Here is a 27878-nt window from a genome sequence, read left to right as displayed (position 1 = left end):
GACCCAGGTCCCCAATCACTTATTAAGACAATACCATGCATATAAGCCTTTACAATTAGCACTTTTGATTTTTCATGTTCCATAGACTTTAAGGGTGTCCGCGTGTTCGAATTAATTATTTGCCTGTTTGCATGTTCTGGTGCAAACGGAATGGTGGGGGGGTTAAGCCCATCCCTAGTTACTGCATTTAATAGTTTTCTATTTTGAATAAACCTGTTTATACATTATACTGCCATTTCACAATCTGCTAGACCTTTACTATTGCTAATTAGGATAGGTGATGTCCAGGTTTTATTTTAACCACTTCAGCCCCAGAAAAATTGGCCCTTTTTACAATTTGGAACTGTGCTGCATTAACTAGTAATTGCACGGTTATGCAACGCTGTACCCAAACAACATTTGTATCCTTTTTTTCCCACAAATAGAGCTTCTTTTTGATGGTATTTGATTGCCTCTGTGATTTAATTTTTTTTGCACTATAAACGGAAACATTTTTTCCTACTTTTTGTTTTTAAAAAATCCAATAAACTAAATTTTCGTCATAAATTTAGGCCAAAATGTATTCAGCCACATGTCTTTGGTACAAAAAAGTCAATAAGCGTATATTTATTGGTTTGCTCAAAAGTCATAGCGTCTACAAACTAGAGTACATTTTCTGGAATTTACGCAGCTTTTAGTTTATGACTTCCTATCTCATTTTTTGAGGTGCTAAAATGACAGGGCAGTACAGCCTCCCCCACAAATTACCCATGTTGGAAAGTAGAAACCCCAAGGAAATTGCTGAGAGGCATGTTGAGCCCATTGAATATTTTTTTTTTGTCACAAGTGATTGAAAAATTACAAAAAAATAAACATAATCACACAAAGTTGTCACTAAATGATATATTGCTCACACATGCCAAAGACTGCCAAAAAGTCCCACACATGTGGTATCCCCATACTCAGGAGAAGCAGCAGAATGTATTTTGGGTTGTAATTCCACATATAAACATGCCATGTTTTAACAATATATCATTTAGTGACAACTTTGTGCAAAAAAAAAAAAAACTGGTGGTAAAATATAAAATATTCCATGGACTCAGCATGCCAGCAGCAAATAGCTCAGGTGTCTACTTTCCAAAAATGGGTCATTTGGGGGGGTTTTGAACTGTGCTGTGCTGGCATTTTATGCACAGCATTAGAAGCTTATGTCACACATCACCCACTCTTCTAACTACTTGAAGACAAAGCCCTTTCTCACACTTTTTGTTTACATGAATAATATTTTTTTTTGCTAGAAAATTACTTTGAACCCCCAAACATTATATTTTTTTTAAAAAAGCAAAGGCCCTACAGATTAAAATGGTGGGTGTTGCAATTTTTTTTCACACAATATTTGCGCAGCGATTTTTCAAATGCAATATTTTTGGAAAAAAACACTTTTTTAAATTTTAATGCACTAAAACACACTATATTGCCCAAATGTTTGATGAAATAAAAAAGATGATCTTATGCTGAGTACATGGATAACAAACATGACATGATTTAAAATTGCACACAAACGTGCAGCGGCTACAAACTACATACACTTTTAAAAGCATTTAAAATCCTTTACAGGTTACCACCTTAGATTTACAGAGGAGGTCTCCTGCTACAATTACTGCCCTCGATCTAACCTTCACGGTGATATCTCACATGCATGATGCAATTGCTGTTTACATATGACACCAGACCGATGCTTGCGTTCACCTTTGCACATGAGCACGGGGGGGGACAGGGGACCCTAGATCTCTCTTCTGCCCTCAAAGCATCTGACCACACCAAGATCCGTGTGATAAAAGGCTTTCCCAATTTCCCAATGGCATTGTTTAAGTCATGAAATGCTTGTAGCTTCCGGTTTCTTAGGCCATAGAGATGATTGGAGCCGTTTTGGTCTCTGACCAGCTCTATGGTCAGCTGATGGAACCACCAGCTGCATTATCGGGTTCCCTATTGGGACAGGAGAGCCCAAGAAAACCACGGAAGATGGTGGGGGGGGGGGGTGTTCCCTCCCACTGCTTGTAAAAGCAGTCTAGAAGCTAATTGCCCACTATGATTGCTTTTACATGAAAGCTGGCCGCTGCCTGAAAAGAATGATACCAAGATGATACCTAAACCTGCAGGCTTCATTTTGGCATAACCACTCAAAGTCCAGAACCATACCAGTACATTGCTGGTCCTTGTTGGGCATATATTGTAATGTTCTTTTTTTCATGGAGCCTGTAGGCTGAACGAACATAAATAGATTGATCGGTGAGTATGCCCAACATAAGAATACCACCCTTCATCCACCCACTTCTAATGATGGGCATGCATGCACCATTTTTTTTTAACTGTGGTGGTGAAATCACCTCCTACAGCACTGGAGGTGCTGATTTACATATCGTGAGAGCAAATGCTGTTGCTGTCAAGATAAATAAATCAGTGCTGCAGCTGAATGGTGTACCTGAAAAGCAAACAATGGTAACAATAAAACATTAACTCAATAAAACAACTTGATTTTTTTAATGCAATCTGTGCCTAAAAAATATATGCCGAAGCATGGGTGCAATCTGCACCTAATGTTAGGAGCAAATTGCTCCCCCACCCCTGCCCCCATGCTTTGGCATATATGCTCTTTTTTTAACCGTGGTAGTGAAATCACCTCTTACAGCGCTGGAGTCATGGCTTTACGTATCGTGGGAGCAAATGCTGTTACTGTCAGAATAAATAAACCCGTGCTGCAGCTGAATGGCGTAACTGCTAAGCAAATGATTGTTAACAATAAAGCAAAGTAACATTACAGTATAACAGTAAGACATACCATAGCTGCAAAGCAAATAAAATAAAATATATAAAAAAATAATACATTACAGTTCGAAAATACAGTAACAATAGAGAGGTAACAATAGATATAGAACAATAGAGGATGAACAATAGAGCAATAGACAATAGAGAGTGAACATAAGAGAGAGAACAATAGAGAGAGAAGAAAAATAAAACCACAACTATTTTTGGCTTTTTTGTGTGTTTTATTTTTTTTGCACTTTTATATAAACTGTAAACGTTCCAGATTAGGGTTTCTCAAAATGTGATTACTAGCTCATCTTTCGAGACCCTGTGTAAGTGTGCCCTAGGACTGTGCAATTCTGTACCCTATGCTAATACTCCACTAGTGTGTGTGGTAGCATTTGAAACCGATGCAGAGACCAGGTTGGTCAGGACAGGAGGGACAATAAAAAAAGAAAATGCCTTTCATGCAGCCAGCTCACTGCATTTGCATTGGGAAGGTGGGCCACAGCACTATCTAGAAACAGAAAGGCTGTGATGATCTCTTCCTGGAATTTAAGGAAGGATCCAGTTCATCTTGAAGCTTTGTAGAGCACATACACATTCAGCAGAGCCAATTGGAATAAATATACAGACAGTTTTTTGTACCAGCATCTGGCCTTATGGGCAATTAGGTACGGTGCCAACAACTGGTCGTTGAGGTTCACCCCTTCCATGTTAAGGTTGCATTCATGGAAACAGAGGGATTTCTCTACAACATCAGTCGCCATTTGATTTTGGACTGTTGTATCTGCGTGAAGGGAGGACAGAATGAAAACATTCTGATTATCCCTCCACTTCACTGCTAACAAATTATTACATTTCAAGCAGGCTCCCCCCGATCTAAGTCAGGACTCTACAAGCCATTTGGGGAAGCCCCGGTGATTAGATCACACAGTGTCATATGCGCCAATTCCACAATCAAAAAGGTGACCAAAAAGTGGCATGCTTGTGTAATAATTGTCCACATACAAGTGGTACCCCTTTCAGGTTAAGGGTGATGCCAAGTCCCACACAAACTTACCAACACTTCCTATGTAGTCTGGGCATTTCTCGGGCTCCATGTGACTATATCTTCCCTCGTAAACCATAAAGCTTATACTTCTTGACTGAATATCTGGCACTCTTGCTGGGAAGTTACTGTTTGATAGACAAGAGGTCAGAAAACGTAATCAGGGACTCATCAATGCAGACAACTTGGTCTGGAGTAAATAAGGCTGCAAACTGTTGGTTGAAGTGGTTTACAAGGGGGCCGAAGTTTGTGGAGCCGCTCATATCCAGGGTCACTCTAAGGACAACAACGTTCATTGTCATTGAAATGCATGAACTGCAAGATCTGCTCGTATCATGTCCTGGTCATGGAGGCAGAGAACATTTTTTAACTATGCTCATAAGGAGGGATAGGCCCAGGAAGGTCTTAAATTCGGAAACCGTAATAGGCCTCCAATCTCTGGCAAGGGCCAACTGGGGATTAGCGGTGATGAATTGACCAGCATACACCTGAATTCCGGTTTGGCCAGTAAATGGGGGAAGTAAGGGTGCTGCAGAAGTGGTGGGCTCCCAATTCGGATTGGCAAATGCAGTAGGAAGGGAACTATGGTTTCGACAGGCCTGTGTTTGTCTTCTTGGTGGTTGTGGGACTCTACTTGTGCTAGCCACCTCACCAGCTTTAACTGCACTTATGGGACTCACCACGTCACCAAGTGTTACTGCAGTGCTGGATGTACTACCAGTATGTAATAGGCCGCTGGTGCTTGCCAGTTCACCAAAAGGATGAGCGGCACTAGTACTGGCTCTCTGCTCCATACGAGAGCCCTGCGGTTCTTGCACCTCAACAGCAGAAGAATGGGGTCAGGTATGCCTGACCTTGGCAAGGACCACTACTCAGTCATCAGAGCTATCTGTCAGGGTGACTCACAAAAAAAGAGAACCTGACTGTCAGAGACTGCTTCAATCGCTACCAAAAAATTGTAAATAAGCCCTAAACCAGTGATGGCGGACCTTGGCGCCCTAGATGTTTTGGAACTACTTTTCCCATGATGCTCATGCACTCGGAGGTGTAGTTGAGCGACATGGGAAATATAGTTCCAAAACATCTGGGGAGCCAAGGTTCTCCATCACTGGTATAGGGCTTAGTTACAGTAGTTACAAAATTTTGAAGAGTCCATTATTTTCTATTGTATATGTAACAACGTGATCAATTAAAAATGCATACAGTATTTATTTAATACCAAGTTCTTTAAAATACATATGAAATGAGCAGTGCCACCTTACCAGCATCATGGACCCCTGGGCAAAGTATTGGACAGGGAACCCTTCCAAGGAGACTGGTAATGCATGTTGTGGTAAACAGAGGAGGTGGCTAAATGATGCTACATCTTAGGCCTGGCTTTTAGGTATAATTAGACATTTTAGTTTGATTTTCTAGATTATTTAATCTTTTTTTTATTTTATATATATATATATATATATACAGTGGTGTGAAAAAGTGTTTGCCCCCTTCCTCATTTCCTGTTCCTTTGCATGTTTGTCACACTTAAGTGTTTCGGAACATCAAACCAATTTAAACAATAGTCAAGGACAACACAAGTAAACACAAAATGCAATTTGTAAATTAAGGTGTTTATTATTAAAGGTGAAAAAAAATCCAAACCATCATGGCCCTGTGTGAAAAAGTGATTGACCCCTAAACCTAATAACTGGTTGGGCCACCCTTAGCAGCAACAACTGCAACCAAGCGTTTGCGATAACGTGCAATGAGGCTTTTACAGCGTCCTGGAGGAATTTTGGCCCACTCATCTTTGCAGAATTGTCCTAATTCAGTTACATTAGAGGGTTTTCGAGCATGAACGGCCTTTTTAAGGTCATACCACAACATCTCAATAGGATTCAGGTCAGGACTTTGGCTAGGCCACTCCAAAGTCTTAATTTTGTTTTTCTTCAGCCATTCGGTGGTGGACTTGCTGGTGTGTTTAGGATCATTGTCCTGCTGCAGAACCCAAGTTCGTTTCAGCTTGAGTACACGAACAGATGGTCGGACATTCTCCTTCAGGATCTCTTGGTAGACAGCAGAATTCATAGTTCCTTTTATCACGGCAAGTCTTCCAGGTCCTGAAGCAGCAAAACAGCCCCAGACCATCACACTACCACCACCATATTTTACTGTTGGTATAATGTTCTTTTTATGAAATGCAGTGTTCCTTCTACGCCAGATATACTTGGACACACACCTTCCAAAGAGTTCCACTTTTGTCTCATCGGTCCACAGAATGTTGTCCCAAAAGTCTTGGGGATTATCAAGATGTGTTGTGGAGAAATTGAGACGAGCTTTGATGTTCTTTTTGCTCAGCAGTGGTTTTCTCCTTGGAACTCTGCCATGCAGGCCATTTTTGCCCAGTCTTTTCCTGATGGTGGAGGCATGAACGCTGACCTTAACTGAGGCAAGTGAGGCCTGCAGTTCCTTGGACGTTGTTGTGGGGTCTTTTGTGACCTCTTGGATGAGTCGTCGCTGCGCTCTTGGGGTAATTTTGGGCGGCCGGCCACTCCTGGGAAGGTTCACCACTGTTCCATGTCTTCGCCATTTGTGGATAATGGCTCTCACTGTGGTTCGCTGGATTCCCAAAGCTTTGGAAATGGCTTTATAACCCTTTCCAGACTGATAGATCTCAATTACTTTCTTTCTCAATTGTTCCTGAATTTCTTTGGGTCTCGGCATGATGTGTAGCTTTTAAGGATCTTCTGGTGGACCTTACTGTGTCAAGCAGCTCCTATTAAAGTGATGCCTTGATTGTGAACAGGTGTGGCAATAATCAGGCCTGGGTGTGGCTAGAGAAATTGAACTCAGGTGTGGACAACCACAGTTATAGTATGTTTTAACAAGGGGGGCAATCACTTTTTCACACAGGGCCATGATGGTTTGGATTTTTTTTCACCTTTAATAATAAACACCTTCATTTACAAATTGCATTTTGTGTTTACTTGTGTTGTCCTTGACTATTGTTTAAATTGGTTTGATGTTCCGAAACACTTAAGTGTGACAAACATGCAAAGGAACAGGAAATGAGGAAGGGGGCAAACACTTTTTCACACCACTGTATATATATATATATATATATATACATATATATATATATATATATATATATATATATATATATATATATATATATATATATATATTTATTTTATTTTATTTTATTTTTTCCATTTATATTTTTAATACATTTTAATTTTATATATATATATATATTTTTTTTCACAACGCTACTTGGGGTTATTTGTGAGATATCAGGGGTCTAAACAGACACCATTAGTATCGCTTTTGAGACAGAGAAAGGGAAACGCATTTCACCAGTTCAAATACTTACTTTTAAACATTATAATGGACCCTATAGGCACCAGCTTACAAGAAGTTAAAAAAATTAACAACTTTGTTACAAAAATCCCATTAAAATATACACAAATATACACAATATACAAAATGCCTAATAGACATGAGTCTACACCACACCACTAGGGATGAGCTTCGTGTTCGAGTCGAACATACGTTCGACTCGAACATCGGCTGTTCGCCCATTCGGCAAATTCCGAACGTTATGGGACGTTCGCGCCAAATTCGTGTGGCGCTCACGGCCCACAATGCACTGCGATGGCGCAGTGCATTGCTGGCTCATGATTGGCCAAGCATGCACTGTGACCCCGCATGCTTGGCCAATCCCAGCGCCAGCAGCGAGGAGAGCCATGATTGGCCACAGGCAGGATGCCTGTGGCCAATCATAGCTCAGGCTGTGTAGTGCACGCCCCACACTATATAAGGCCGTCAGCGCGGCGGCCTTGTGTAGTGTGTTGGCGTCTGAAGCAGTGGGTGTTCTGTGTACCTTCAACACAGTACACACCGATCGTTTTCGGCCGATTTTTGATCTTCCTGTTGTGTAGTGATTGTTGTCTGCATGCCCTGACCCCAGTATACACCGCTATATTCACCTCACCTATATAGCTAGTGATCTATCTTTTATAATAGAGCTTGCAGTCAGTAGTGTTAGGAGCTTGTGCGTGCTGTCTGCGTGCTCTGTACCCAGTACATACCGCTATATCCACCTACATAGCTCTTCTCTATTTGAGCCCACTTGCTATCTGCAGGAGTTATTGGAAGTTGTGTGTGCCTCCAGCACAGCACAGTATACATCTGTATATACCCCTTTATCTCTGGTGTTCTATAATAAAGGCATCTGCAGGAGTTAGTGGGTGTTGTGTGCCTCCAGCACAATATACACTACCCAACTGCTTTTTTACCCAACTCCCTTCAGGCCATTACCATGTCTGGAAGGCCAGCAAGGAGAGGCAGACAGGCGCGAGCCGATAAAAGAGGGCAAGCAGGCTCTGTGTCTAGAGACAACAGTGCTGGTCGTGGACGCGGTGCATTGTCATCAGCACGTGGCCATGGGACACGCTTGTCCTTCTTTTCGGCAGCTGGACATGTTGAGCCGCAACATGCCAACGACTTGGTAGAGTGGATGACCAAGCCCTCTTCATCCTCCTCATCCTCTCTCACCCAGACTCAGGGTACTAGCAAAGCAGCTGCCAACGCATCGTCTTCCCTCCTCTCAATGTCATCATCAGTGACTCCTTCCCTAGACCCACCACGTCCTCCTGAGGAGTCTCCTGAACTCTTTGAACACAGTGTTGGGTACATTCTCCAGGAGGATGCCCAGTGTTTTGTAGCCTCTGATGATGACACTCAGTTAGAGGAAGACAGTAGCGTGAATGCAGAGAGAGGGGATGCTCAAGAAGGACAGCAATCTGGCAGTCATGTTCCACAAGCTGCAGCATACTGCCAGGTTTGCTACAGCGATGAAGAGGGAGGGGATGATGAGGGCACTGACTCCACGTGGGTGCCTGGTAGGAGAGAGGAGGAGGAGGAGGCACATATCCAATGAGGCAGGATGCCCTCCGGGGGCCAGCTTAGGGGCAGCACACCTACTGAATCACACCGCAGAGCTCCGTCTGTGCAGGGCGCTGCCTCTGCACGTTATTCTAAAAGTTCTTTGGTGTGGGCCTTTTTTGAGATGAGTGCATCAGATCGCACCGCTGCTATTTGCAACATATGTCTCAAGCGTATCTCGCGTGGCCAAAACCTCAGCCGCTTGGGCACCACATGCTTGACCAGACATATGTTGACCTGCCATGCAGCTCGTTGGCAAGCGTACCTCAAAGTCCCACACCAAAGAACCAACCCCACTAGACCTTCAGTCCTCTCTGAAACCTGCTCTGAGAGGAATGAAGGTGTAGAATTAGGTGTGTCACAGCCAAGTGTTTCCGGGCACTCTGCTAGCAGTACACCCACGTCCGATTATAGCAGGCAAATGTCCCTGCCCCAGCTGCTGGACTGGCGAAAGAAGTTCACTCCCAGCCATCCACATGCCCAGCGGTTGAATGCTAGCTTGGCTAAATTGCTAGCACTTCAACTGCTGCCTTTTGAGTTGGTAGACTCGGCCCCCTTCCGTGAGTTTGTACAATGTGCGGTTCCTCAGTGGCAGGTCCCCAAACGCCACTTTTTCTCCCAGAAGGCGATTCCGGCTCTCTACCGGCATGTCCTTGCCTCGCTGGACAGGGCGGTCAGTGGTAAGGTGCATATTACCGCTGACTCATGGTCCAGCAGGCATGGACAGGGACGTTACCTGTCTTTCACGGCCCATTGGGTCACTCTTCTGGCAGCTGGAAAGGATGCAGGACAAGGTGCAGTAGTGTTGGAGGTTGTTCCGCCACCACGCCTCCAAAATGCTACCATTGGTTGTGACACACCTCTCTCCTCCACCCCCTCCTCTTCTTTTTCCTCCATGGCCTATTCCAGTACTCTGTTCTCAGAACCAGCGGTGCTCCGTAGGCGTTGCAGGGGCTACGCAGGCAAAACGATGCCATGCCGTGCTTGCGCTGGTTTGTTTGGGGGACAGGAGCCACACTGGGGCGGATGTTTTGTCAGCTCTGCAGGGGCAGGCCGAGAGGTGGTTGACGCCACGCCAGCTTAAGCCAGGAATGGTGGTTTGCGACAATGGCACCAACCTCCTCTCCGCCCTCCGACAGGGACAACTGACCCATGTGCCCTGTGTAGCTCACGTCCTTAACCTGGTGGTGCAGCGGTTCTTGGGCAGGTACCCCGGCTTACAGGATGTCCTGAAGCAGGCCAGGAAAGTCTGTGTGCATTTCTGCCGATCATTTAATGCCTGTGCTCGGCTGGCTGAGCTCCAAAAGGAGTTGAACCTGCCCAAGAACCGCCTTATATGTGACATGCCCACCAGGTGGAACTCAACGTTGGCCATGCTGCAACGGCTTCACACGCAGCAGAGGGCCATCAATGAGTACCTGTGCGACTACGGCACCAGAACAGGGTCAGGAGAGCTCGGTTTTTTCTCACCACGCCAGTGGGGCATGATCAGGGATGCATGCACTGTCCTGTCACCGTTTGAGGAGGCCACAAGGATGGTGAGCAGTGACAGTGCATGCATCAGTGACACTGTACCTCTTGTCCACCTCTTGGAGCATGCGCTGCGTGGAATAATGGACAGGGCACTTGAGGCAGAACAGAGGCAGGAAGAGGAGGACTTCCTTGCCTCTCAAGGCCCCCTTTATCCAGACAGTGTTCCTGCTGTGCCACCCATCACACAGGAAGAGGATGAGGAGGAGGAAGAGGAGGAGGAGGATGATTGTGTCAGCATGGAGGTGGAGGCTGGCACTCAGCATCAGCAGCAGCAGCAGCAGCAGTCTTGTAGGGATGATTTACAGTCCCAAGAAACGCGTGGACTTGTACGTGGCTGGGAGGAGGTAGCTGCGGATCATGTTGTCCTTAGTGACCCAGAGGACTCCGGACCGAATGCCTCAGCTAACCTACGCTGCATGGCCTCCCTGATCCTGCAAAGCCTGCGGAAGGATCCTCGTATTCTTCGGATCAAGGAAAGGGACCATTACTGGCTGGCCACTCTCCTTGATCCACGGTACAAGGGTAAGGTTGCCGACCTTATCTTGCCATCGCAGAGGGAGCAGAGGATGAGACATCTCTGGGAGGCCTTGCAGAAAGGTCTGTGCAACGCGTTCCCAGAGACTGGGAGGTTACAAACTCCTGGTCCTGGACAACGTGTTGCTGAGGCATCGGTCAGAAGGAGCGGTGGAAAAGGTGGCCGTCTGACTGATGATTTCAGACAATTTTTTAGTCCTCAGCCCCAAGGTATGATCGGTTCCAGCAACCATCGCCAGCGTCTGATTTACATGGTGCAGGAATACCTAGGGGCAAGGTCAGACTTGGACACCTTTCCCACCGAAAATCCTCTGGCTTACTGGGTCTTGAGGATGGATCACTGGCCAGAGCTTGCACAGTATGCAATTGAGCTACTGGCCTGTCCTGCATCCAGCGTTCTTTCGGAATGCACCTTCAGTGCTGCTGGTGGCTTTGTTACCAATCACAGGTTGCGGCTGTCTACCGAATCAGTTGATCGACTGACCTTCATCAAGATGAATCAGTCTTGAATCACCCACAGCTACCAAGCACCTGAAGCTGATGTAACCGAATAATTTTTTTTAAAATATCACATCCCTTCAAGACTGCCTATGCTGATGCTGAGTGACTGTCCTGTTATGTTGATTGTCTATCCTCTTCCTCCTCCGATGATATGTTGGAAGAACATTTCTGGTTCTGGGTGATGCCATCAGCCCAATTTTTCTGCCCCTGTTTAACAGGGGCGTTTAAGTACAATTTTTGATGCAATGCTTTGCAGCAGGGCTAATTCCTGCAATAAAACAAGAGTATATGGGAGAGGTTGCAGTGTGGTGGCACCAGCACCAGTGCCTAAGGCCCAATTTTTCTGCCCCTGTTTAACAGGGGCGTTTAAGTACAATTTTTGATGCAATGCTTTGCAGCAGGGCTAATTCCTGCAATAAAACAAGAGTATATGGGAGAGGTTGCAGTGTGGTGGCACCAGCACCAGTGCCTAAGGCCCAATTTTTCTGCCCCTGTTTAACAGGGGCATTTAAGTACAATTTTTGATGCAATGCTTTGCAGCAGGGCTAATTCCTGCAATAAAACTAGAGTATATGGGAGAGGTTGCAGTGTGGTGGCACCAGCACCAGTGCCTAAGGCCCAATTTTTCTGCCCCTGTTTAACAGGGGCGTTTAAGTACAATTTTTGATGCAATGCTTTGCAGCAGGGCTAATTCCTGCAATAAAACTAGAGTATATGGGAGAGGTTGCAGTGTGGTGGCACCAGCACCAGTGCCTAAGGCCCAATTTTTCTGCCCCTGTTTAACAGGGGCGTTTAAGTACAATTGTTGATGCAATGCTTTGCAGCAGGGCTAATTCCTGCAATAAAACAAGAGTATATGGGAGAGGTTGCAGTGTGGTGGCACCAGCACCAGTGCCTAAGGCCCAATTTTTCTGCCCCTGTTTAACAGGGGCGTTTAAGTACAATTTTTGATGCAATGCTTTGCAGCAGGGCTAATTCCTGCAATAAAACTAGAGTATATGGGAGAGGTTGCAGTGTGGTGGCACCAGCACCAGTGCCTAAGGCCCAATTTTTCTGCCCCTGTTTAACAGGGACATGTAATTACAATTCTTGATATAATATTTCACAGGAGGGCCCATTCCTGTGCCCACCCAGAGTAACTGTGAGGACTTATAGTGTTGTGGCACCAGCACCACAACCACCAAAGGTCAATTTTTCTACTACTGTTCAACAATGGCATGTAATTACAATTCTTGATATAATCGTTCACAGCAGGGCGCTCCAGCGCCCACCAAGAGTCACTTTGAGGGCTTAGAATGTTGTGGCAAAACCAACACCTTGTTCCGCCATTTCTGCAGAGAATATAGGGCAGGCCCCTACTTTCAAGCATCCAACTTACAAACATCTCCTACTTGCAAACGGAAGGAGACAACAGCAAGTGAGATGAAAAAAGATGGATGACAAAACAAATTATACAGGGGTGATAACCCTTCCCTATGTTTTCAAAAAAGCTTAAAAATAGTTTTTTTGACTGGAGCTACACTTTAAAAATGTACCAGTTGAAAATTACAAACAGATTTAACTTAACACAACAAACCTACACAGTCCCTGTCTTGTTTGCACCGCCTGTATACTGCTGTTCTGAGTATATAGGGCCTGGGGGCCACACGCATTTCCTTTTTTTAATATGGGTACGGGTTTCCCCTTAATATGCGTACAAGACCCAAAGGGGCTGGTAATGGGCAGGGAGGGCTACCCATGCCATTTTTCTCAATGATTTTCAACCATATTGCAGGAACCAGATATAACATTAAAACCGCAAGCAGCTTTAAATGACGTTATTTCCGTTAAATGTCATTTTGTGCAGGGACTGTTCTAAACACCGGAAACATGTGGCACTTCACAGGCATACTACAGACACCCCCCAGGCACCATATTTAAAGGAATATTTCACTTTTTTTTCCACTTTAATCATCATTAAAATCAGTGCTCCCGCCAAAACGGCCGTTTTTAAAACTTTTTTTTGCATTGACCCATGTCCCCTGGGGCAGGAGCCAGGTCCCCAAACCCTTTTTGCATATTAGCCGTTAAAATTAGCACTTTTCATTTCGAACGTTCGAGTCTCATAGACTTCAATGGGGTTCTAACGTTTGTACGAATTTGGGGTCCGTTCGAAAGTTCTGGTGCGAACCGAACCGGGGGGTGTTCGGCTCATCCCTACACACCACCAATTACATTAAAATGTTATCCTGAATGGTTGTGAGAATATCCAAGGAGTAACAATTAGCAATGTCCCATCAGGCTTGGTGTAGGTTGGTATGGCATGATGTAGCTCTACATGTTATGCTCACCAGCTCTTCTTCAGAAGCTTAGGCGTGTATTCCAAATGAGTGAAAACATACAGTCAATTTTACAAGGTAATGCATATAACTAGTATATATGTATAAGCATGAGCGTCTGCAGAACTTTTTTTATGAACACCCATGCCTATGGTTCTAATCAGGTGCTAAAAAACACCCCCCGCTGCTGTAATTCCGGCGCTCTGCAACTGAAAAGGGTCCTGACACCTAAATAGGGGGTGGCAGAGGCGGCCATAGATAGATTCATGCAATGCATGAATCTACAGTATCTATAGGTGACAGAGGGGTGGCAGGAGTGAGGGTGCGGTGCTCCCATGCGCTCTTAATGCATGGGCCACCATTGTATTCTGGCCATATCTTGATCTTGATGAAAACAGCTATACAGTCTGTATAGCTGTTTTCTTCAAGATCAAAGTATGGCCACAACAGATGTATTGCTATACAAAAAGATGTACATTGCATTCTCTAGGCTATATAAATTATATGGGCATGGACTGGTCTGGTTTGCCTGGCCTGAGTAGTAACTTCTAATACAAAGTGAAGAAGACATGAATTATCTCATTAACATAATACACTGAAGTAAAGAGACATATCTTTCCAGCATATTAGCAATAAATAAATCAAAATGATCTTCCTCCTGGGAGTCCTGGCTGCTCCTAACTGCTGCTATCTGTGGTTCCTCGTGGTTCTTATGTTGCCTAGGCACAGGTGGGTAGCATATCACTGGGCGGCTTGCACTTGAGTGGGCGGTGACGGTGTCGGCCCGGATCTACATAGTGGCAAACTGCCAGCATATCACTCCGCGGCACGCACTTGAGTAGGCGGATCCATCTACACAACATGAGACACACCTACACAATACACAGGCAGCCAATCATTGAGGAGGTGCATTGAAAGTCTGAGCTGCGGAGCGGAGGACACTGGACAGTGTCAGTGTCAGGACAGGGCAAATAGAGCAGCCAGCAGAGTAGCAGACCTAGGAAAAAAAGTCTGCGGCGGCTGCGATTGCAGCTGCGGCAGACATCTCAACACAACACACAGACACAGTGCAACTGCACTGATGAATGATTCCAGGGGGGTCAATTGCCCCCCCTTGCCCCTATTTGCGGACGCCCATGTGTATAAGTAACCCCAGACAGTATTGGTCATTTATATCTTGTCTGGCTAGCTGTGCATGCCTGTGTCCCCATAATCATAATTTGCTCCTGTTGCACTGGGGTTTTAGTTCCGGGATCTTTTGTTTTCCAGTGGGTTGATGACCAATATTGTCTAGGGTTGCTTATACATATATAGTCCATAGAGAGGTACCGACAGAAACCTGTAGCCAATGTCTGCAGTAGCCTGAAATTGCACCTGCGATCACCTGATTGCGGGTGAAATGCTCTGTAAGCTCCTGGGAAGAAAAATGTGCACATTTTTTTTTTACCTGCAAAAACATGAGCATTTCAAAAACATGAGCATTTATTTTATTTTTTTAAATAAACTTAGCCTTTAAAGAAATTTATACTGTGCCAACAATTTAGGTATTCATAAATCCAGTTTTGGAAAAAATAGGTTGATACTGATTTATTAATTTGATACCTTGCCAGTAATGCTCTAGTGAATGAGCACAGTATTTGTTAATTCAGTGTAAAACCGACGAATAATGAATAGGTTAGCAATATGTTTTTTGTATCATTTTGTGGTCCAGTTTGAACACCTTCACAGAGAAAATTAGTTAGAAAATGTTAATAGCTCAAGTCAAAAATACCCAGGGCCGTCTTTAAGGCGGGGCAAAAGGGGCAGCTGCCCTGGGCCCTGTCATTGTTGTGGGGCCCAAAACAGTTGCCTCATGCTTGCCAACTATTCAGGTTTAAATTCCCTTGTCCCTTGAAGTTTTAGTCCTGTGATGTGTCCCAATATCTCAGTGTGAAATTCTGATACTAATGCTGCCCAGCTCTGCCCTATTGTTGTGTACAGGTGACTCACCTGCAGACCCTGCATTTACATGTAAATAACTGGCATTCATATGTAAATAATGGTGACAATACTAAGTAAATGGTTGCGGCCGGCGGCATTGATATGTAAATAAAGGCGGCATTCATATGTATATCATGCACCCCTTTCTGTGAGATGATGTGCTGTAACTGCTGGCAACCAATCACAATCGCTGCCTGATCTTATACAGTAAACAGATTTTAAGTCTAGCTGCTATTTATTGTATGTCTCAGAGCAGGTGGAGAGAAAAATTGCATGGGGGGGAGAGGGGCCCCAAGACATTTTTTGCCCAAGGTCCAATCAATATTAAAGACGGCCCTGAAAATACCCTAAACGTTTCATGTCATAAAGATTACCAAAATGTCAAATCCACAAAACAGGTAAGCTGCTCAAGCTTACTGTACATCAAAACATCTAGAAAAGTTCTCTGCAAAGGTGGAAAATGGTTAAAACAGAAGCGAAGGATCATATGCTCTGGTGGCTCTACCAAATTAGGCTCAATTCACAAAGCTAACATACCAAGATATACCTTATTTTTTTTTTTTAAAGTGACAGTTATTTTTAGCTGAGCCCAATAAAATGTAAAAATTTGTCAAATGCTGAAAAAAAAATTATTATCTTTGTCTATAGAGATAAGATTCCTATTTTGACCTTTGGCTACAGCAAGAAGCAGGAAGCATTTAGCATCAGTAATGGGTGCTAAAAATTTACGTATTTGTTAATCCACTTACACGTGTTGGAAAAGTAGGTTTATAGTAACCCTATAATTTGATAACTTGCCAGTAATGTTTTAATGAATTAACACAGTGGTGGTTTATTAAGTGTGAAAATGGTGATTGATGAATAGGTAAGCAAGAGGATATTTGTATAATTTTGTGGTCAAGTTTTTATACCTTGACAGAGAAAATTAGCTGGAACAAAGTTAATATGTCATGTAAAAATTAGCCATGGTATAAAAATACCATAAAAAGTTAATGTTAAATAAAATCACCAACAAGTCTACAGAACAGGTATGCTGCTCAAGCTTAAGTCAAGATATCTAAGAATGTCCTCTATACAGGGCCAGACTTACCATTGGGCTTGACTGGGCTCAAGCCTATGGGCCCTGCCCAATAGGGGGCCCCGCTGAGATACATAGCCGAGTGCACTCGGCTCGGCTCCACTCACAGTCACACCCAGTCCTGCCCTATGATGGACATAACACAGGGACTGGGCGTGACTGTGAGCTGAGCCGAGTGCACTCGGCTACTCTCGGCTTGGCGGCGCCGTTTTTAAACTTCAATGCTGCAAATGACACTGGGGCAAGGCTGCAAATGACAAGGCTACACTGGCAAGGCTGCAAATGAGACTAAAAAGGCTGCAGATGGACACTGACAAGGCTGCATTGATGGGCATTTAAATGTAAGTTTTTTCCTTAAACTTCCCTCCTAAAAGTTTTTTTCCTTAAAATTCCCTCCTAAACTTGAGGTGCGTGTTATATGCTGGTACGTGTTATACGTCGATAAATAAGGTAATGTATAGAAGGTAGGGCCTAAAAGTAACTCAAGCCCAGGGACCCCCACCACCCCAAGTCCTGCCCTGCCTCTATATGTGGCTAGACAGTCTGATCTGCTTTGGTGCTATACCATATTAGACTCAGCTAACACACCAGGATAATGATCCTTATTTTATAAGTATCCTTATTTTTTATAAGTGACAATGTTATTGTTTAATAAAATTTGAAAAACTACTCTCATAGTGAAATTAAAGCACATTATTATTGTATTTTGGTGTGAGGATCAGGGTTTGGACCGAAGAAGAATTCATTCTGAACTTTGCTGGTTCAGTGTTCAGCAAATTGGCAAACTAAATGAGGTGGTTGCCTACCTAAACTTCCCCACAAATTGCTATCACTCAATTCTGCAAGTGATTCTGTATCACTATCGCTGTTTTCCAGCACGTTATAAACCGCTTTTGAGGCTTTTTTTGATGCCATGGTCATTCTCCAGTTTCCCAGCAGAAAGTTCAGTAAAACTGCAGGCAAGGGCACTGGACAAGGCATTGGGGGACAAACTAAGGTCAATTTATTTGATACAGTAATGTAATCCAATAAGATTACAATATATTGAGTGTGTTGTGTTTTACACTTTTTGAATCTGCCACCGGATCCACTCCCCTACGTTGTGGCGCTCGCAGGGAAGGGAAGCCGGAACACACAAAGGATCGGGCGGAGGATCCAGCCACCTAAGCCCCTGTACACACGGTCGGAGAATCCATCGGAATGTGTCCTATCGGACCGTGTTGTCGGATAATCCGACTGTGTGTGGTATGCATCGGACTGATTCCGTCAGAATATCCGTTGGACCCAATTTTCCAACTTGTTGGAAATATTTTCAGACAAACTGGTCCGATCGGACATACTCCAATCATGTGTAGAGAATTCCGATCGGACAAAGTGCCACGCATGCTCAGATCAAATTCCTAGACCAAAGCTATTGGCTACTAGCCTGAACGTAGTCCCGTCGTAATGAAATAACGTCATCACGTTCTGAATGATCGGATTTTCCGACAACTTGGTCCGACCGTGTGTATGCAACAGTTTCGGACACAATCCGTCAGACAAAATCCAACGGATTTGTTTGGCAGAATAAAGGAGAAAAAAGGAATAGATATGGCGCTATACCATTTTCTGCTAGGAACACATGAGTGAAAAATCAGATTTGCATAAAATTCTCAGCGTGCTGGCAATTAAATGAAAAAATAGTGAAATAAAACCATAAAGTGAAAATACTTATCAATAAACCATAAATGACTATAACAATATACTGTTCCCTAGTTACAATTATTAAAGTGCAAGTGCCAGTGAATCTACATGTGCCAATTTTTGCGTCCGTAAAGACTAAAGATTATATCTGCATGAGATAAACCATAAACATAAGTTAATTAAAAAGAAAAATTTTTTTAGATAAAAAAGCAAGATTTTGTATCTGTGAACTGACGGTGAATAAGGTGATTGTGGTTAATCAAGTTGATGTGACAAAAAATTGGTGCAAAATATAAACGAATTAATATTGCAATTGGTGACACAATATATTAGTGAATAAAACTGAAAAAATATACAGTAAAAATTAAAAGTAAAACATATGCATTCAAAATGGGGATAAGCTAAAATAGGTGACGGAATCTTCCGTGAGTGGGGGAGGGGGGTGACTTCCGATGTTGTTCCCAGTGCTCAGTGGCCACTTATATAATATGCTCTCACCAGAGAAAAGACCCCATTCGGGGTGGATCAGCCTTCACAATATCAGCTACTGTGTCGCTCTCTGGCTTGCTTCTGATGTGATGCTGGGGGTCCCTCGTTTTTTCCGTGAGTGTAGTGTGCCACGTTATATATGATAAGAAAGAGGCATATCCATAGTGTGATATCGTTTAAAAATGTGGAGTTTATTCAAATGAATTAAAACTACTTACAAAAGAAAAGGTTGCAATTGCGTTTGTTTGTACAGCTTTAAAAGTCCCGCTCGGCTTCCTCGCCGTCTGAGCTAAAGGTGTACGTTGCCTGGCCACGCCCTATGCATTTCGTCATTCAGACGTCATCCGGAGCCTCCGGAGGGACCCCCAGCATCACATCAGAAGCAAGCCAGAGAGCGACACAGTAGCTGATATTGTGAAGGCTGATCCACCCCGAATTCCAGGATTCAGCGATGCAATCCCGAGTGTGGCTCGTGGTTATCGCTAATGGTACTGAAATCTCACCCCGAGCCACACTCAGAAATACCGCCAAGGAGGTTAAAAAAACAGTGATTATATATCACTGAAAGAAAGCTCTATTTGTGTGAAAAAAAAAAAGATAAAATATCATATGGGTATGGGAGTGTTGCGTGACCGCGCAATTGTAATACAAAGTGTGACAGCGCTGAAAGCTGAAAATTGGCCTGGGCAGGAAGGGGGAGAAAGTGTTTGGTATTGAAGTGGCTAAATTCTTCATGCTGCGTTTATCATATATTATTCTTTAGCCACAAACGTAAAAAAATAAATAAAGTGTGATTACTTATATTTTATCATTAGCTAAGAAAAGAATATTATATTTTAAAATACAAGCCCTGACCCTACAACCTTTAGAAGGGGTGCGCCAACAATGCCAGCTGTTATATTGTGTTCCTACACATTTCATTTATCATATACTGTAGTTCTGTTAAAACTGTAGAAATTATATAATAAAATGAAGTAGTGGGCAAAGATATCTTTTGGATGTTAAGTGCATTAACACTGAGGTTTTTGAAAAGGCTATACTGTAGATGTTTATTTTTAGAAAGCATGCACTTAAACATACATTATTCATCTTTAATGTATTTGTTCTGTTTCAGATTTCAGACTTTGGCCTCTCTAAATGGAAAGAAAACTCGACCCGAAAGGAATACATAGAAAGATCAGCAATCAAAGGAACCCTGAATTATATCCCTCCGGAAATGTTTCTGCAAAGTAGCCGAGTAATGGGGACTAAATATGATGTGTACAGGTACGATGACAAATGTACATTATTTCACTTACTAGGGCTTCAATGAGACCATTCATTATAACTCCAAATAATGTGGCCAACTAAATCCCGGGATAAATTACCATACTGCCTGTGCTATGCTTATACTCAAATCATCTGTGGTGTATTCTATCTGTAATGTTGTAGTAGTAGTGTACTTGTCTCTAATGCCGCGTACACATGATAGGAATTCTCTTTAGAAAAAGCTCTGATGGTTTTCCCGCCGGAATTCCGACGGAATTTCACTCAAACTGTCTTACCTACACACGGTCACCCCAAATTCCGACAGTCAATAACACGTTTCGACGGCACTATAAAAGAGAAGATTATACACACGATCAAAAAATCCGATAGAAAGGTTTTCGGAAAAATTAAGAACGGGCTCTCAATCTAAAGACCGTCGGAAATGCCGACAGAAAAAGACTGATGGGCATACATAAAAATCCGATGAAGAGCTCCCATCGGACTGTTTCCATCGGAAATTTCCGGCCATGTGTACGCGGCATTATTGGAAGACGGAATGTCAGCAATAATACATTTGTTTTTTAACCACTTGTCGACTGTATAAGGCTTCATGTACACTAGCAGCTCCTAAACATTTTTTTGCCAAAGCTCCTAAACTCAACTCCATAGAAGCCTATGGAGTTGATTTACTAAAACTGGAGAGTGCCCAATCTGGTGCAACTCTGCTTAGAAGCCAATTAGCCTCTAACTTCAGCTTGTTCAATTAAGCTTTGGAAAAAAAACCTGGAAGCTCATTGGTCTCTATGCAGAGCTGCACCAGGTTTTGCACTCTCCAGTTTTAGTAAATCAACCCCTATATGTCCATTTACACATAGGCTTTTAGGATCATTTAAGAGCTGCTGAGGTTAGAGGAGGTTCAACCTCCTCTAACCTTCTTCCTGAACGTGGAAGAATCACGTTCAGGATAGGAACATTTTAAATGCTGGCCGCAAATGCGCAAAATCGCAGTAAAATGGCAGCGAGGCTAGGGTCAAAGTAGTCCAAGTGTACATGAAGCCTAATACAAATACATGGTAGCTGGGTACGTAATCTGTCATTTCTAGGTATGGGATAGGCGCTAGCCACCAGAAACCCTCCCATGCTGTGATTAAAGACAGCAGATGTCGATCCGTGGGTGCTGGTCAATGGATTACCCCCACCAGCCAGCAATCATCATGAATTTACACAAGACAGAGCCCTGCCTATGTAAACAAGATAGAGCCCTGTCCTGTCAGCAGGGAAGTAATAGATTGTCTTTCCCCGCAAAGCAGGGAATAAAATCCATTACTTCCCCTAGTAAAAGCACCTAAAAGTAAAAGCACCTAACATGGTACACCAAAACACTGATTAGGCACACATTTAACCTTTTGATAGCCCTAGATGTTTAACCCCTTCCCAACCAGTGTTATTAGTACAGTGACAGTGCATATTTTTAGCACTGATCAATGTACGTATTAATGTCTCTGGTTCCCAAAAAGGGTAATGCTGCGTACACACGACCGGTTTTCCCCTTCGGAATAAACTCCGAAGGTTTTTCCGACGGAGTTTCACTGAAACTGTCTTACGTACACACGATCACACCAAAATCAGATTGTTAAGAATGCGGTGACGTAGAACACGTACGACGGGACTAGAAAAAGGAAGTCTACAAAATAGGGGATAGATTTATAGCATTTTTATTATTATTTTTGTTTTTTTTACTAGTAATGGCGACGATCTGTGATTTTTATCATGACTGCAACATTATGGCGGACACTTCGGACAATTTTGACACATTTTTGGAACCACTGACATTAATACAGTGATCAGGGTGATTAAAAATGCATTGATTACTATAAAAATATCACTGGCAGTGAAGAGGTTAACACTAGGGGGCTGTGAAGGGGTTAACTGTGTTCCTTGGGAGGTGATTCTAACTGAAGGGAGAGGGGACTAACTAGAAGAAGTGACGGATTGTGGTTCCTAGCTAATAGGAACACATGATCTGTCACTCCTCTCAGAACAGAACAGGGAAGTTACATAGTTACATGGTTAGTAAGGTTGAAAAAAAGACACCAGTCCATGCAGTTCAACCTGAGTGAGTTTATACAATTGTCCCTATCCCTGAACATTGCACGCTCGCATCAGTCCCTACCCTCAAGGAGCCCACAATCCAAGGTCCCCATTCATATACTAGGGCCAATTTTGGACAGAAGCCAATTAGCTTACCTGCATGTCTTTGGGGTGTGGGGGAAGCCGGAGTGCCCGTGGGAAGCCCATGCAGGCACAGGGAGAACATGCAAACTCCAGGCAGGTAGTGTCATGGTTGGGATTTGAACCAGCAACCCTTTTTACTGCTAGGTGAGAGTGCTAACCACTACACCACTGTGCCGCCCCGCCCCTTTACACACACTCGTCCCTGTTCTGTCTCTCCTGGTCACGATTGCTCATGGCCAGTAGTCATTGCGACCATTGGCCACGAGAATCGGCACCTCCGCTGTGCAACGGGGGCACGTGTGTGCCTGCTATGCGGACCCCGCCAGCCAAAGTATAGTTACGTGGTTTCGCACAGGGGAGCCAACCTGCCACAGTAAAACTGAGTAAAACCTCCAATCCAGCGATGTCCACGAGAATCTTGGCTCTCTGTGGACTTGCACTTCTGATTGGCTTTTGGCAGCAGCAGGAGCCACTGGCTCCCACTGCTGCCAGTCACAGTTAATGAGCAAATTAGGAGCTGGAGATGGTGGGGCCAAGCCATGGCTCCGTGTGTGAATGGACACACAGAGCCACGAGTCAGGAGCACGCCTGCTTGGGCACCCCCCACAGCAAGCTGCTTGCCATGGGGGCACCCAGTAGGATGGAGGAGCCAGGAGTGCTCACAAGGGACCCAATTTAAAAAGAAAAAACACAAGGCTTTACTATCACTTTAAAGCTGAGTTCCCCCCAAAAGTGGAAGTTCTGCTTTAAGGACTCCTCCTCGACTCCTGTTTTTGAAACAGAGCTTTTGGAGAGGAAGAGGGGAGGATCAAAATCAGATACCCGCTCCAACTTCCATTCCTGTATCCTTAGGCAATTGGAAGTAGGAGTTCTCCTTCCCCCTCCCTCCCAAAGTCTTCTGGAACACGTGGCAGGTCCTACAAGACATTGGGACCAGTCACAGAGCGGAGAGCCGCTCGCAAGCTTTCACAGCCAGGTGCCCATAGTAGAGATGCCGTGCTGCCTAGGGAGGACAAAGGGTGAAAAACGGCTGGGGTGAGTGCAGCACTGGATCATGAGACAGGTGAGTGTGTTTATTAAAAGTCAACAGCTACACTTTTTGTAGCTGCTTACTTTTAGTAAACACCAAAATGACTGGAGCTCTGCTTTAAGGGCTTCAGCCTGTACAGTATATGTTTTAAATGTCTAACTCATGTAATGCATATTTCTTTTTATCAATACTTGCCATTATTTGCTAAGTTGAATTTCTTTTCTTTTTCAAGTAAGCTAATTTGAATTTAATATCATCATCATTCCTCAATAAAGAGCCCTTTCCTAAGAATTAGCACTTAAAGCTGTAGTAAACCCAGTTTCAAAAAAACACTTACATTCCCGGCATTCCGGAAATGCTAACTTTCACATTGGTTGTGCTCTCAACCAAAATTTCAAACCATCCAATGGCTGGTTTCATAACTGATCACATGTTCAGCATTATGGCAGTTGAAGAATCATTAGAGGCCAAGATGGCAGCTTCCTTGACAAAACGATAGAAGGGTTTACTTCCACTTTAAGTATTATGCCGCGTACACGCGACCAGACTTTTCGACATCAAAGGTCCGACGGAACGATTCTGGCAGACCATTCGATCGTGTGTGGGCTGCAGCGGACTTTTGATTTGCAAAAATCCATCAGGCCGCGTACACACGGGCGGACTGTTCGCCCAACTTTGTCCGCTGAACAGTGTTTCAGCGGACAGTCCGCTCGTGTGTGGGCTTCAGCGGACAGTTTCAGCGGACAGTTTCAGCGGACAGTCTGACGAACAAAGTTTTTCGGAATTTCCGTAAGACAGTCCGCTGAAACTTGGTTTCAGCGGACAGTCCGCTCGTGTGTAGGCTTGTTCGACAAACTAAGTTTCGCGCATGCTCAGAAAGGATTTACACGGCGAAGGTTGCATTGCAGTGTATTGGACGTCGTATTTCTCGTCCCGTCGTACGTGCCGTTCACGTCATCGCGCACGCTTTCAGCGGACTGTTCGTTCATCGTGTGTGGTCAAGTCCGTTCATGCAAATTTTGAGCGGACTGTTTGTCGGATTGTTTGACAAACTTAGTTGGGCGAACAGTCCGCCCGTGTGTACGCGGCCTCAGACTTTAGAAATGGAACATGTTTCAAATTTTTACGCCGGAACTCCGCCGGACCCAGTTCCTACCAAGAAATCCGCTCGTGTATATGCTAGTCCGACGGACAAAAACCGACACTTCCTTATTCTAGTCCGTTCGTACGTCATCACGTTCGAATCCGTCGGACTTTGGTGTGATTGTGTGTGGCCAAGACCGTTCATTCGGAAAGTCCATCAGAACTCTGTCAGAACTCCGTCGAAAGTCCGTCGGACCTAGTCCCTCGAAAAGTCCGGTCGTGTGTACGCGGCATTAGAATCGTGTATTATGTTCATTCCTTTCACATCTACAACTTATACCTGTTCAAAATGATCTTAGAATCATCAGTTTGTCATTTTCATGCCTGAGATTGGATTATTGAACTGCCCTGAAAAGGGTCAGGATGCAAAGAAAAAAAAAAGCTACTGAAGTTGTCATACCTGGCACCAACACTGTCTTTTTCTTTCATCTTGCAGCTACTCCATTGTTATCTGGGAGCTTTTGACTCAGAAGAAACCATTTGTAGGTAAACGTGCCTTTCATTTCATTTGTGTAAAAAACATATTTCTACAATGCATTCAGCTAAGTGGAGAACAGAGTGCACATAAATGCATGTATGAATGACAACATGACATAAAATAGCTGGCAAGCAGACAAAAGAATAAGAACATGCTGTCTGAAATGGAGAAAACTGATGTTATTGTATGACATTGTAATGTAGACAATAGAAGGTGAAAGTGAGGTTTGTATTCAGTCAAGGTTATTGTGGCAATTTGCCAGAAAATGTGTTTTTAATGCATTCTTAAAGTTAGCTTTTATTTTCCTTATACTTTGTGCCTTTACAATAAATTGTAGGCATAGTTTCAGCCTTATTAGTAGTGATGGACGAACTTCAGGCGGGACGTTTCGCGAACGCGGACCGCGAACGCGACCGATAGTTTGCGAACCGGAACGTTCGCGGCGGGCCCCATTGACTTCAATGGGAGGCGAACTTTGCAAACCTACAAGTCAAATTTGCAGCCACAAAATAATTAATAGCTGTGCAAACATAGTCCCACCACATGGCCAATGACATAACACATGTATGAGGTGAATCTGGCATCGACAACTACAAGCATTCTTTTTTTATATGGGAAATTGTTGTGACAATTCAGGACTGTGGAGCGCATGAAGGCAATGGAGGAGAGGGAAGGTCAGGGTAGGAAAAGAGGGTGCAGGAGATGATCACCAGCAGCCTGACATACAGCAATGACACATGTACCGTGATAGAGTCATCTGACACCAGCACCGTGATAGAGAGCACTGACATCAGCAGCGTGACATAAAGCACTAACACCAGCACCGTGATATACAGCACTGACAGCAGCACCGTGATAGAGAGCACTGACATCAGCAGCGTGACATACAGCAATGACACCTGCACCGTGATAGAGTCATCTGACAACAGTACCGTGATAGAGAGCACTGACATCAGCAGCGTGACATAAAGCACTAACACCAGCACCGTGATATACAGCACTGACAGCATCACCGTGATAGAGAGTACTGACATCAGCACCGTGATATACAGCACTGACACCTGCACCATAAGCAGCCCCAGGAGGAAGTCAGCATAGCACAGGGATGGTGGGAGCCCCTCATAATGAGCATAGCACAGGGATGGTGGGAGCCCCTCATAATGAGCAAAGCACAGGGATGGTGGGAGCCCCTCATAATAAGCAGCCCCAGGAGGATGTCAACATAGCACAGGGTTAGTGGGAGCCCCTCATAATAAGCAGCTCCAGGAGGAAGTCAGCACAGCACAGGGATGGTGGGAGCCCCTCATAATAAGCAAAGCACAGGGATGGTGGGAGCCCCTCATAATATGCACAGCAGAGGTACAGCCCCAGGAGGAAGTCAGCACAGCACGGGGATGGTGGGAACCCCTCATAATAAGCAGGCCCAGGAGGAAGTCAGCACAGCACAGGGATGGTGGGAGCCCCTCATAATAAGCAGCCCCAGTAGAAATATGACACCGCTCAACCTCTTCAAAGAGGAGGGTACGGGCATATAGTACGGTGTGCTTTTTTTGGACAAGGAAGTGAGCCAAATGAAGAAAGAAGGTCTGTGTGCTCGATTAAAAAAATTGTTTATCGACATATACATGGTCTACTGGTCACATGTGTTGAATTCCTCCGAGATCCATGCCTCATTCATTTTTAAAAATGTGAGGTAGTTAACACTGTCGTGAGCTAGGCGAGTACGCTTATCGGTCACGATCCCCCCTGCTGCGCTGAACGTCCTTTCGGACAGGACACTGGACGAGGGGCAAGCCAACAGTTTGATTGCAAATTGGGAAAGCTCTGGCCAGAGGTCAAGCCTGCCCACCCAGTAGTCCAGGGGTTCATCACTCCTCAGAGCATCCACATCGGCCGTTAACCCGATGTAGTCGGACACCTGACGGTCTAGGCGTTCCCTGATGCTGGATCTGGATGACACCTGTCGATGGGTCGGCTGAAAGAATGACCTCATATCCGAAGTCGCCAACACATCTTCAAACCGGCCTCTTCTTGCAGGCGCTGTTGGATTGGTACCCCCAACTCCTTCTCTGGGAGTGGGAATTGCTTCTCTGCCAGCGCACGCAAAAGCAGAATGCAGCATTTCTCGAAGCAAGGCCTGGAAGTGCTCCATTCTGCCAGCCCTCTGTGACGGCGGTAACATTTCCGCCATTTTGTGTTTGTACCGGGGGTCTAAGTACGTTGCCACCCAGTACTGGTCCTTGACCCTTATGCTTTTTATACAGGGGTCCCTATTAAAACACTGGAGCATGAAGGCCCCCATTTGCACTAAACTGGAAGCGATGTGGTGGCCTGGCTCCTGCTCATCATCCAGGATAATGTCGTCCTCTTCATTCTCCTCTCCCCATCCACGCTCAACAGGGATCCCAGAAAGGTTTAAAGCATGCACTTCTTGCTCCTCCTCATCCGCCCCGGCACCATCCTCCTCTGACTCCTCTTCAGACTCCTATTGTTCACTTGTCTCAGATAGAGTAGCCCCCCCTTGGAATTCATCCAGCATTGCGACTTCCTCATCTTCCCGCTCCTGCTCCTCCACAGCTTGATCAATGACACGATGCAATGCACGCTCCATAAAGAAGGCATAAGGTACCATGTCACTGATGGCGCCATGGCTACGACTGACCAGTTTGGTGATCTCCTCAAATGGCCGCAGAAGTCTGCATGCGTCGCACATGAGCAGCCACTGGCGCGGTGAAAAAAACCCCAGCTCCCCAGAACCTGTTCTGCCGCAGAGTTCATACAGGTAGACGTTAACTGCACGTTTCTGCTGGAGCAGCCTATCAAGCATATAGAAGGTTGAGTTCCATCGCGTCGGGCAATCG

General features: G+C 44.5%; 1 protein-coding gene across 1 annotated transcript in view; it reads left to right on the top strand.

Moving 5' to 3' along the window:
* The window catches only part of ANKK1 (ankyrin repeat and kinase domain containing 1), a 168616-nt gene that overhangs the window by 98073 nt on the left and 42665 nt on the right, over positions 1–27878 (top strand). Inside the window, exons 3-4 of the mRNA XM_077458132.1 lie at positions 19998–20149; positions 24976–25025. Of these exons, the coding sequence (XP_077314258.1) occupies positions 19998–20149; positions 24976–25025 (202 nt within the window). The remainder of the gene's footprint in view (positions 1–19997; positions 20150–24975; positions 25026–27878) is intronic.

This window comes from Lithobates pipiens, unplaced genomic scaffold (assembly GCF_037356315.1).
Source record: "Lithobates pipiens isolate NorthernLeopardFrog02 unplaced genomic scaffold, aLitPip1_a1.2 Scaffold_27, whole genome shotgun sequence".
Lineage (NCBI taxonomy): Eukaryota > Metazoa > Chordata > Amphibia > Anura > Ranidae > Lithobates > Lithobates pipiens.
Note: the sequence above shows the minus strand (reverse complement) of the source record. Positions and strands in the feature narration are given on the sequence as shown.